The sequence below is a fragment of the Saimiri boliviensis genome, chromosome 16 (genome assembly GCF_048565385.1).
Source record: "Saimiri boliviensis isolate mSaiBol1 chromosome 16, mSaiBol1.pri, whole genome shotgun sequence".
NCBI classification, from domain to species: domain Eukaryota; kingdom Metazoa; phylum Chordata; class Mammalia; order Primates; family Cebidae; genus Saimiri; species Saimiri boliviensis.
Window position 1 is genome coordinate 80608949 of NC_133464.1, and position 13424 is coordinate 80622372.

At 39.1% G+C, this 13424-nt stretch overlaps 1 protein-coding gene across 3 annotated transcripts in view; it reads right to left on the reverse strand.

Annotated features, from left to right (window-relative positions):
* The window catches only part of PAN3 (poly(A) specific ribonuclease subunit PAN3), a 172034-nt gene that overhangs the window by 109871 nt on the left and 48739 nt on the right, over nt 1-13424 (reverse strand). For 2 of the 3 annotated variants that reach the window (XM_039473124.2, XM_039473123.2), the window contains exon 5: nt 2833-2994. The exons of the other annotated variant lie outside the window; for it this stretch is intronic. In XM_039473124.2, the coding sequence (XP_039329058.1) occupies nt 2833-2994 (162 nt within the window). The remainder of the gene's footprint in view (nt 1-2832; nt 2995-13424) is intronic. 3 annotated transcript variants of the gene reach the window in all.

Consider the following 13424-nt stretch of genomic DNA (forward strand, 5'->3'; position numbering starts at 1 on the left):
AAAAAGCTGTCCTGCAGAAGTTCAGCTAACCAATTGGATAATTAAACCAACTGTAGCTAGTAGAGCTACAGCACATAGAAGTAGAGAGATTCTGAGTCTGACAAACATGAGCTCAAATTTCTGCTCCTCTATTATCTGTTTAACCTTAAAGCTACTTAGCTTCTCTGAAGATGTTTCTTCATCTAGCAGCAACATCTATCCCATAAGCAATTAGCAATACCAAAAGACAATACATGTAAAGAACTTAGCACAATGTCTGGCACAAGACAACCATTTAAGAAATACAGCCATAATTATTAACATAAAGTATTTTAAAACATTTTTCTGACCCTAGGATCGAGAGGACCTAAGAAGGAAACAAATGGAAGGAGAAAAGATGAATATGCTCCTGACACAATTTTTAAAATTTGTATATGTCAAAAACACAAAGCAATATTAAAAATATGTTCTAATCACACAAAAGGAAAAAAATGGTATGGAATTGGTATTTTTCTCTTACAAGAAAAAGAGAAACATTCCAATACAAAAGCATGTGTTAACATACTCTTTGCTATGTATAAACTATTCCAGACCCCTGGTTTAGGAATCCATACAGACAGTAATGGAGACGAAATGGGTATTTTTCAGTATTTCAGTATGTGCCTGGTAAAGTGAAGCATTTTAGAGATTATAAAGCTCTAAATTTGGGGCGTAGCATTCCTTATGTCCTTAAAGGAAAAAAATTACTTGAAGTACAAAATAACTGTATTTGAAATATTAGATTCAGAAAATACCAATTCAATATTTCATACATTAATGCAAATCTATTACTATTTTAATTGTAAATTAAACATAACTATAACCAACCTAATGATTTTTCAAGGTACCTCAGAACTGCCACCAGGATAATGCGGGCACTTGTGGAGAGGTCGAGTGGCTACACCTCTGCATTACTAAGTATTTCACCACCACAACCTACAAGTTAATTCCAGTTTCACTTGTATCTGCTCTTATTTAGTTGGGGTCCAATTATTTTTCAGACCTCTTTTATAAACTGAAAAATAACTGTAACAACCCATATCAAAAAATCTCTCTACTACTGATATCAAAGAAGAGCAAATTCAGTTAAAACAATTATACTGTTATTCATAATGGAGATAGCCAAAATTTTCCAATAAAATGTTAAGCATATGGTTAGATGAAACCATCGTCTTTTCTTTAGAAAATATTATCAAAATATCAGCTGGAGCAAATAACACATTTTACAATATTTGCTTTTGGAATAATTTATTTATAGGAATATTACAGGAATATGCCCAAGGCAACACAGATACTACTAATGTATCAATATTAAACAGAACAAAATACTGTGGAGCCTATTCATAATATAAGGTTGGAAACAGAAATAATACCAAGTTGTTACCTTTGTTACATCTTTTCTGTGCATGGTATGTACATGTGGGATTATAGGCTTTGCCTCGGAATATTTTTAAATGCAAGTTTGGGAGGAAAGACATTCTACCTCTGGCTAAATTGAAATCTGGTTAAGAAAACTACATTACAGAACAATTACCAATTTTTCAAAATTGGAAATAAGATTGTAATCCAAATTAAAATGGCATATAAATTTTTTGTTAGTACTTCAAAATCCTTTTTAGAAGCTACTTGAGTTATAAATTTTCATTTGCATTATTCAGTATTGACAGTAAAGGCAGAGTCAAAGACAGAAATGTATTCGTAATGACTCTATGACAACATCTATTGAAGTTAGTTTTAGAGCAACTCTTGGCAAGTTTGTTTACACATAATTTTTGTTTTCTAGTAAAAATGTTAAAAAGACAACATATGAAACTGCTTCTTCTTCAGATTCCAAATAAATGTGACTTTGTGTAATAAATTTTATATGACTCTTCTTTTTTGTTTTTGAGACAGACTCTCACTCTGTTGCCCAGGCTGGAATGCACTGGTGCAGTCTTTGCTTGCTGCAACCTCGGCCTCCTGGGTTCAAGCCATTCTCTTGCCTCAGCCTCCCGAGAGGCTAGAATTATAGGTGCCCACCACCACACCAGGTTAATTTTTTTTTTTTTTTTTTTGTGGAGATGGGGTTTCACCATGTTGGCAAGGCTGGTCTTAAACTCCTGACCTCAGATGATCCGCTTGCCTTAGCCTCCCAAAGTGTTGGGATTACAGGCGTGAGCCACCACACCCAACCATGTATGACTCTTGAATATAGTCCTACCCTGAATAAATCTTGGGTATTAAAAATAATTGAACTGAAGTATTAATAAAATTGAAAAAGGAAAAAATTAAATTTAACTAACAATAGTAAAATATTCGTCCAAGAGTGATGGCTCACACCTGTAATCCCAGCATTTTGGAAGGCTAGGGTGGGCAGATCACCTGAGCTCAGTTCGAGACCAGCCTGGCCAACATGGTGAAACCACGTCTCTATCAAAAATACAAAAAATTAGCAGTGGTGTGAGCCTGCAGTCCAGCTACTTGGGAGGCTGAGGCATGGTATCTTGAACCTGGGAGGAGGAGGTTGCAGTGAGCCAAGATGGCGCCATGGCACTCCAGCCTGAAGGACAGAGTAAGACTGTCTCAAAAAAACAAAACACAAACAAACAAAAAAAGGTAAAATATTCTACAGAGAGGAAAACCTCAAAAAGCTACCAAGAAAAAAATTATTTAGTTGGTTAAGGGGTCACTAATCTTACTCTGATTAGAAATTTTTAAATCACCTAAGTATATCAGCTAAGTCATCCAATCCTTTCACACCCATCACCCCAGACAGACACAGAAAGCAGCCAAGATATTCACTTTCAAGAAATGTCTAATAAAAATTATTTTTACCTGTAAATTGTTTTCTGTGACTCTGTTCCACCAAACCATATTGATGGGTACTCCTGATTTACACCTGTCAGCAAGGCAGCCAATAGGGTTCTTTGCTTTTCGTGCCTTTGATCCCATCGGAACTAGCCTCTCCTCCAGCATCCCCAGGCGATACTTCCTTGGCTAGGAAAAAGAAGGAAAGAAACCAAGCCACTCCTAACATCCCCCACACTAAGCTAAACTAAAATAACTAACATATAGAAGATACTGGGAATGTTGGGATAAGAAACAGGTCAAGTTTCTAAAACACCTCTTCTAATATCCTTACCACCACCCACCATCTCCCACCCCTGCACCAAACCCACACCTCCAGAATAACCCACCATTCTAATGGGCTGAAGAATATTATATAAACAGATGTTTTTAGAAAAATACATTTTGATCTGATTTTATAAGACTTTACTTAATGAATAGAAATTTAATTTGTCAGCAAAGAAAAATGTTTTGCAAAATTTTTTTTACTGTCACTTACCTATTCTCACTGCAATATGAAGAAATGCTTTCAAGGGCACAGAATAGAGATTTTTTTATTTTAAGTTCTCCAAACTACATCTTTTTCAGCTCCCCATCATGTTACTTTATTTCTTACTGAGAACTAACTCACTTTAAGAAAAAAAGCAGTTGACTCCTAAGAAATTTGATTTTTTAAAAAGTTTTAATTCTATGCGCATTAGGCCTGATTTCAAGTCACTCTGTCTTAAATAGGCATTCAACCTAAGTTATCAATGAGAAAAAAAAAAACTCAGACTAAAAAACAACAAAAACAAAACAGTAACACAAATTTAACTGATCTTTTAAATCTCAATAACATGAACAAATTGATATTGAATAAATCATTCAATAAAATCAAATTCTTTACCTAACAGAAGAAAATGAATAAACCATCTGAATAGCGGGGTTAGCAGAACTTTTACACCATCTTGCTTCTCTTAATTACAGCAAATTTGCACTACACTGCATCTTAAGGAAAACTGTTATGTATTTTTTCCCTTCAGAAAATGCTAATTCATGCTTGGGAAGGTATCTAATTTAAACTCTGAAATAAGAAAACATGTGTTTACTCATTGTTCTGTCATGAGGTATAAGACTGCCAAAACAAAGAGTTAAAATTAAATTTCTTCAAAATAAGATGCTGACCAGGCTCATGCCTGCAGTCCCAGCACTTCGGAGGTCAAGGCAGGATTACTTCAGCCCAGGAGTTCCAGAACAGCCTGGGTAACATAGCAATACCCTATCTCTATTGAAAAAAAAAAAAAAAAAAAAAAAAAAAAGAAAGGCCATAGCCAGTCAAACATATTAATTACTTTTTCTAGTATAAAGAGAACCAATTTGAAAAAGACATGATTTCTAAATTTCAAATGTCTTGCAAATAATGCCTGTGTAAATTATTCCATGCAAATTAGATTCTCTACTACACAAGTGTGCATAGCTATACTGTCTTTGATTTAAAGAGGACAAGGCCAGGTGCAATGCCTTATGACTGTAATGCCAGCACTTTGGGAGGCTGAGGCGGTTAGATCACTTGAGGTCAGGAGTTCGAGGCCAGCCTGGCCAACATGGTGAAAACACATCTCTACTAAAAGTACAAAAATTAGCTAGGTGTGGTGGTGCATGTCTGTAAGTCCCTGATTCTCGGGAGGCTGAAGCAGGAAAATCACTTGAACCTGGAAGGCAAAGGTTGCAGTGAGCCAAGATCATGCCACTGTGTTCCAGCCTGAGCCACAGAGCAAGACTCTGTCTCAAATACCAAAAAAAAAAAAAAAAAAAAAAAGGGCCGGGCACTGTGGCTCACGCCTGTAATCCCAGCACTTCGGGAGGCTGAGGTGGGCAGATCATGAGGTCAGGAGTTCAAGACCAGATTGGTCAACATGATGAAACCCCATCTCTACAAAAAACTAGCTAGGTGTGGCACCTGTAGTCCCAGCTACTCAGGAGGCTGAGGCAGGAGAATTGCTTGAACCTGGGAGGTGGAGGTTGCAGTGAGCTGAGATGGTGCCAATGCATTCCAGCCTGAGCAACTGAGCGAGACTGTCTCAAATAAGGTGGGGGGGGGGGGCTCACACCTGTAATCCCAGCACTTTGGGAGGCCAAGGTGGGCGAGAGTTCCAGACCAGCCTGGCCAACAGGTGAAATCCCATCTCTACTAAAAGTAAAAAAATTAGCCAGGCATGGAGATGGTGCCTGTAATCCCAGCTACTTGGGAGGCCAAGACAGGAGACTTGCTTGATTGAAGCCAGGAGGCAGAGGTTGCAGAGAGCCAAGATTGCACCATTGCACTCTAGCCTGGGGGACAGAGTGAGACTCCGTCTCCAAAAAAAAAAAAAGAAAAAAAAAAAAACTAAACTTGCATTAAGAAAGGTCTTTTTTCTTTTTGAGACAGTGCCTCATTCTGTTCCCCAGGCTGGAGTGCAATGGTGTAATCACAGCTCAGAGGCAACCTCCACTTCGCGGGGTCAAGTGACCTTCCCACCTCAGGCTCCCAAGTAGCTGGGACTACAGGCATGTGCCACCATGACAGGCTAATTCTTGTAATTTTAGCAGAGATGGGGTCTCATTATGTCACACAGGCTGGTCTCGAACTTCTGGACTCAAGCCATCCACCACCTCCCAAAGTGCTGGGATTATAGGTGTAAGCCATCACGTCCAGCCTAGCGGACAAAGTTTTACGAGACTAACATACTTACACCTTTATGAAATCTTGAACCAATCTAACTACTCTCTATGTCTATATCAGAGGGAATTTTTTTTTCTTTTTATTTCCTATGATACTTTAGAAAAGCCACAGAGGGAACTTTTGTGAATAAGTATGTACCCCTAGTGATTCATGCCATGGAACCACATTATAAGTGAAGGAATTTTAAAATAAGTTATTTCTAGTAACTTAATCCCTTAGAAAGAGTGTAAGAAATAAATTGCGTATTTCTGTGTTCAAATAGAAAACTACAAGGCTTTGACATACAATAAGAATAACATAAACTTAATTAGACATTCACTAATTTAAAATTTATATTTGGCCAGGAAACAGTGGCTCACATCTGTAATCCTAGCGCTTTGGGACCCCGAGGTGGGAGGACTGCCTGAGCTCAGGAGTTCAAGACCGACCTGGGCAACATGGTAAAACCCCATCTCTACTATAATACAAAAGAAATTAGCCGGGTGTGGCGGCATGCACCTGTAGTCCCAGCTACTTGGGGAGGCTGAGGCAGGAGAATTGCTTGAACCCAGGGGGCGGAGGTTGCAGTGAGCCCACTGCACTCCAGCCTGGGTGACAGAGTGAGACTCTATCTCTACAAAAAATAATAATAATAAAAATAAAAATTATATATATAAATTTCTGGGCTAAATATTAACCTTACTCTACCAGGAAAGTTCGACATATCAAAAAATGTTTACTTAAATCAAAATCTCAAGCTGTCAAATAATTTATACCTGGAGACCCAAATGCCAGGTCATATATCTGAATGCATGAAAATTATTATTTTAAAAGGTCTTCTGTAATTCAGATCCTTCACAAATTCAGATGTACTTTTTTTTTTTTTTTTTTGAGACTCCATCACCCAAGCTGGAGCACAGCGGTGCGATATTTCACTGCAACATCCACCTCCTGAATTCAGGTGATTCTCTTGTCTCAGTCTCCCGAGTAGCTGGGATTACAGGCATGCGCCACCATGCTTAGCTAAATTTTGTATTTTTACTAGAAACGAGGTTTCACCATGTTGGCCAGGCTGGTCTCAAACTCCTGACCTCAGGTGATCCACCTACCTTGGCCTCCCAAGTGTTGGGATTACAGGCGTGAGCCACCATACCAGGTCTAGGACGTACTTTTGACACAGTTATTACAATCAATACAATTTACTTTCTATGTAGTACAGTAAACATTGAAAAAATGTTGTTTATTTGGTTTGTTTTTGTTTCTTGGGGTTTCTGGTTTTGTTTTTTGGTTTATTAGTCAGGAGAGTCTCACTCCATGTGCCAGGCTGGAGTGCAGCGGTGCAACCTCAGCTTACTGCAACCTCTGCCTCCCGGGCTCAAGGGATCCTCCCACCTCAGCCTCTTGAGGAACTGGGACTACAGGCGTGTACCACTACGCCCAGCTAATTTCTGTACTTTCTGTAGAGATGGGGGTCTCTCTACGTTGCGCAAGCTAGTCTCAAACTCCTGGGCTCAAGTGATCCACCTGCCTAGCCCCAAAAAAGGTTTTGAATACATTCAATGTATCATCCTCACTCCTTAACTACAAACATTAAATAATGATGTTTCTTCATTTCAAAAAGGGAATTCATCACTCTTCTCCCTCCACTCCATGCCCAAAAACCCTTAAACAGCCTAATACCTCTCCTCTTAAGTAGAAGGGATCTCCAAATATGTGCCATTATAACACCTAAATTTGTTCAATAAACAGCCAGAGATTAAACTCTAATCCAAAAGTAAATCTCTTCTGTGATACTAAATGAAAAGATCCTAAGGCAAGCTTGTCCAACCCGAGGCCCAAGATGACTCTAAATGTGGCCCAACCCGAATTTGTAAACTTTCTTAAAACACTATGAGATTCTTCAAATGTTTAAAGCTCATCAGCTATCATTAGTGTTAGTGTATATTATGTGTGACCCAAGACAATTCTTCTTCCAATGTGGCCCAGGGAAGCCAAAAGATAGGATGCCCCTGTCCTAAGGTATCAATACTATTTAATGTACCATTATGAGCAACAGAATACAAAATAACACCTGAAAAGAGATGGCAGGAATGGAAAACATGATGGTGAGACAAAAGATTATATAGAAAAGTTTCATTGCATAGACTGTAAACTGTAACAATACCTCATCTATATATGCTAATTTCAAAATGACTAACTACTCTTTGAAGAAAAAATGTACTTTAAACCAAACATCTGCGAACCTACTTCGTATGAGGAACCATTCTAAGTATTTGGAATACAATGATGAATACAACACACACCATTTGCTGGAAGATAGAATATAGGCTAGGAGGTTAACAAAATTACAAATAATCATAATCCATTGTGATATAATAATGCATAAGTCATCATGTATGAACAGAGCAAAAACAAAGGTGGCTTCACAGAGAAAGTGAATGCCAGAGTGAAATTCTGAAGGAAGTATAAATGTGCTTAAATAGGAAAAATGAGTGATGGAAGTTCGTAGCATAGGCTGGGGAAAAGTATGTATGAAGGCATGGTGATGCTTAGGGGAAACCACAAGTATTCAGTTCACCATTAGCAGAGGTCAAGTTTGAGAACAAAAGATGAAGCTTGAATACAGTTTTTTAAAGTACTGCTTTAGTGCCAAGCACAGCGGCTCATGCCTGTAATCCCGGCGCTTTGGGAGGCTGAGGCGGGAGGACTGTTCAAGCAAAGTTCAAGATCAGCTTGGGCAACAAACTCAGTGGGTCCCCATCACTACAAAAAATAAAGTAGCAGGGCATGGTGGCCCAGGCCTATAGTCCCAGCTATGTTGGAGGCTGAGGTGGGAGCATCACTTGAGCCCAGGAGGTCAAGGCTGCAGTGATATATGGTCTCCTGTCTCAAAAAAAATTAAAATTAAAATAAGTAAATAAAAATTATTGTTTTAGATCCTATGCTAAGGAATTTGAGCATCATTCCATGGGCAAAGAAGAAATGACAAAATCAGATTTGCCTTTAAGAAAGGAAGGTCTGTAGCAGTGTGGAGGATGAATTGGGGAAGAGGGAGTAAAAGTGGCAGTCAACAAATTAGAGGACTCTGGCAATAGTCTATGTCAGGGTTTCTCAACATTAGCACTATTGACTTTGGATAACTCTTTCTTACAGAGGAGAGCGGGAATAGGGCTGTCCTGTGCATTGCAGGATGTTTAGCAGCCTCTCTGTCCTCCCACTGAATATCAGTAAGCACCAACTACCCAGTTGTATCAACCAAAAATGTCTCCAGATACTACCAAATGTCTCCTTTGGGGGTGAAAAGATACAACTGCCCTGGCTAAGAATTGCTAGTGGAGAAAGAAGGATATGAACTTGAGGCAATAACAACAGAAATACAGAACTCGTGAAGGCTTACTTGTAGAAACATCTGGTAGGTTAAAAACAAATATTGGTGATTAACTGGAAGCAGGTGCTAAGGGAAAGGAAGAGGTTAAACAAAACATGAGAAAATAAATGGGGCAAACACAATTTTATGAAAAATGTTTATTTACTAAAGTTTTCTCAGTTCTTTAAGATATAATTCCCTCCTTCAGAGCAAATCAAAGCAATAACTCCTCTTCCCTTCTTAGCTTCTAGAAATCCTTATCTAGACCAATCTTAAGAACACAATAGTCCCCCTAGACAGGTAAATTCCCTTATTGATCCTCTATTCTTAATAGCCTGATCAGTCACATCTTGCTGGTTATTATGAAATAAAGGCATTCTAAAATGCCACGTCCTATTGATAACCAGCTTTTCTGCTCCACTTATGTGTCATTTAACATGGTACACAAAAATTCCTAGTCCCCTTGATACGGTTTGGTTCTGTGTCCCCACCCAAATCTCATCTCAAATTATATTAATAATTCCCATGTGTCAAGGGAGACTGCATCGTGGGGGTGGTTTCCGTTATGCTATTCTTTCCATAGTCAGTGAGTTCTCACAAGGTCTGATGGGTATATAAATGTTTGACAGTTCACATACACTTTTCTCTCCTGCCTCCATGTGAAGGAAAGGCTGCTTCCCCTTCCACCAGGATTTTAAGTTTCCTGAGGCCTCTCGGCCATGTGGAACTGTGAGTCAGCTAAATTTCTTTTCTTAATAAATTACCCTGTCTCGGGTATTTCTTTTTAACAGTGTCGAAATGAACTAATACACCTCTTTTCTTGTAGTAAAACATCAAGCAGAGGCCAGGCACAGCAGCTCATACCTGTAATCCTACCACTCTGGAAGAGCAAGGCAGGAGGACTGCTTGAAGCCAGGAGTTGGAGGACTGCTTGAGGCCAGGAGTTCAAGGACCAGCCTGGGAAACACAGTGAGACGCCTATCTCTACCCACCCCCACCCCCAAATTGTTTTTAATAAGCCAGGTGTGGTGGTGTGCCTGTAATTCCAGCTATTCAGGAGGCTGAAGTGAGAGAATCACTTTAGCCCAGGATTTCAAAGCTGCAGTGGGCTATGACTGTGCCACTATACTCTAACTTGGCAACAGAGTGAGACTATCTCAAAAAAACAAACTCAACAGGTGCAGTGGCTCATGCCTGTAATTCCAGCACTTTGGGAAGCCAAGGTGGGCAGATCACCTGAGGTCAGGAGTTCGAGACCAGCCTGGCCAATATGGTGAAATCTTGTTTCTAATAAAAAATACAAAAATTAGCCAGGCATGGTGGTGCATGCCTGTAATCCCAGCTACTCTGGAGGCTAAAGCAGGAGAATCACTTGAATCTGGGAGACAAAGGTTACAATGAGTCAAGATTGTACCATTGCACTCTAGTCGGGGCCATAAGAGCAAGACTCTGTCTCAAAAACAAAATATAAAAACAAACAAACAAAAACATCACAAGGCCTGAATAAAAGTTCTCAAGGACAAGAAAAGGTTTGAAAATATATTCTAAAGTAGCACTTTTCAAACAATAGTGAACATAAGAATCTTCTTTCAGTAAGCCTTAGGGCAAGGCCTAACATTTCTGTGTTTCTAAAGACCCTCCCAAGAGTGCACTCCTGATTCAGTAATCGCACTTTGAGAAGTAAAGTTCTCAATAATGTCAGAGAAAAGATCTGGAGAAGAAATAACGAGTGGTACAAACAGAAATCGGGGCCACTCTCAAAAATGTAGGGGTTAAAAAATACAACAAATCAAGTCCTTGTGGCTCCTTGCCCCTTTGGAGCTTGACCTCAACACTGAGAGCTTTTAAGAACGCTACTTGTACCCAAAGCCCTGGCTTTTCTAAAAACCTTTGCCCCATTTCATAAAGCCAGTTCCAGCTGGGCTTAGGGGCTCAGGCCTGAAATCCCAGCACTGTGGGAGGCCGAGGTGGAGGATCACCTGAGGTCAGGAGTTCACCACCAGCCTGGCCAACTGGTGAAACCTCATCTCCACAAAACACCAAAATTAGCCAGGCTGATGGTGGATGCCCATAATCCCAGCTACTTGGGAGGCTGAGGTGAGAGAATCACTTGAACCCGGGAGGCGGATGTTGCAGTGAGCCGAGATCTTGCTATTGCACTCCAGCCTGGGTGACAGAGTGAGACTCCATCTCAGAAAAAAAAAAAAAAAAAAAAGCCAGCTCCAGTGGTTTTAAGACTAAGGGAAGTCCACTCTCATTCCTAACAAGGGAGGTAAGCCTCTAGACTCACTATGTCAAAGAAAAGAACAGTAGAAGGTAATTTTAGGACTTTTAATTCTGAAATCTTTGATGCACACATGTATACTTTTTCATTCCTTGACTTACGCGACATTTCAATATAAACCTATCATTCTTAAAAATAAAATTATCAAAAAGATCTATTCTCTTCTCCCAAAAAGCTCAGAGTCCAGCTAAAGAACAATCTATAAATACACCACGTGTATAGAAAATGTAGTTAAAGCTACCAAGTAACAGACCAATTTTCAGATCACAACTCTTTTGTAATTGCAAAACAGCACCATCTCCAAATGCCTCACATTATCAGTCTCATATTATTACATATTATGGTCTACTCATTAATAACAAATTAGAGAAAACAAACTGTTGCTTCAGGACAAAAAGTTTTCAATGCTGTGAATTACAAGAACCTCCTTTGAACATCAAAAAGGTAATCATTGTATAAATAATCACTTCACTATTTGTACTCTGCAACAATGTAGTTGTTTTTCATTTTTTTTTTTTTTCTTGTAGACAGTCTTGTTTTGTTGCCCAGGCTGGAATGCAGCAGCTGGAAGACAGCTCATTGAAGCTTCAAACCCCTGACCTCAAACGATCCTCCCACCTCAGTCTCCCACACAGCTGACACTACAGGTGCACACTACCATGCTCCATTAACTTTTCAAAATTTTTTATGGAGACCAGGTCTTGCTATATTACCTAGACTGGTCTCAAACTCCTGGCTTCAAGTGATTAATCATTAATGGTATAATTTGATATTTCTTATAATTACAGATATGCTAAAGTATCAGGATATTTAATGAGCAGGAAAAAAAAAACCATTAGGAGTCAGAGGAGATTGTAAAAGAAATGCAGGCTTATTTTGAAACAAACCTATAGTAAATCCTAGCCCAGAGGTTTCTTAATTGATGTATCGAAGACCCTTAGGGGTGTCAGGGGATAGGTTGTAGAGTGAATGCGGGAAAAGATAATAAATTCACATATTCATTTATGCAATGTCTGAAAGGAGATATATTTCACTTATGTGTACTACTAATTTTCAAGTTTGTAAAGATGTTCTGATTAATAAAACATGAATCATTTTAAAGTATCATTTAAATTATTCATTGGGCCAGGTGAGATGGCTCAGGCCTGTAATCTAAGCACTTTGGGAGGCTGACATAGAAAGATCAATTGAGGCCAGGAGTTCAAGATCCACATGGGCAACACAGTGAGACCCAGTCTTCACAAAAATTTTAAAAATTAGCTGGGAATGGTGGCATGTGCCTATAGTCCCAGCTAAACTGGGTGGATGCAACAGGAGATCACTTGAAGTCAGAGTTTGAGACCAGCCTGGGCAACATGACAAGACACCATCTACCATCTCTACGAAAAATAAAAAATAAAAATAAGTAAAAAATGAGAAAAATAAATTATATCAAACATAGCAGAACATAATTTACATGTGTAAACATATATACACATTTTTTAGCCTCTGCTATGAGTTAGGTCATTGAGGGGGACAAACATTATCTATATAGTAATTTTAAAGTCTACAAAGCAGTCTACTCATGTTCTTAAAATCTCAGTGTTACAAAGGAATTTTATGCTACCAAAAATAAAATCAGTTGAAGATCTTGCTATGCAAGGGCACATTCAATTTCTAAAGAACTGGAACACCAAACTGCAACTTCTTATATCCTTGTGCTTTAGTCTGGAACCACAATACATAGCAGATATGAAGAAATAAAATAGCATGCCAAAGTTATTAAAATGTTTTGAGTGAAAATAAGTTGTTGTATTTTTTTGAGACAGGGTCTTGCTCTGTTGCCCAGGCTGGAGTGAAGTGGTACAAATATCACTCGCTGTAGCCTCAACCTCTCTGGCTTAAGTGATTCTCCCACCTCGGCCTCCCAAGTAGCTGGGAGTACAGGAGTGTACCACCAAGCCAAGCTCATTTTTGTATTTTTTGTAGAGACAGTGTTTTGCCATGTTGCCCAGGCTGTTCTCGAACTCCTGGGCTTGAGTTATCCACTCATTTCAGCCTCCCAAAGTACTGGAATTAGAGGTGTGGGTCATCTTGCTAGGCCTTTTCTTTTTTCTTTTTAAAGACAGGTCTCACCATGTTGCCCAGGCTGGTCTCAAGCAATCCTCTTGCCTTATCTTCCTTTCAAAGTGGTGATATTACAGGCATGAGCCACCGTGTCAGGCCAGTTTTATTTCTTTAAACAAGAAAGTTATTTCCATGATAATCTA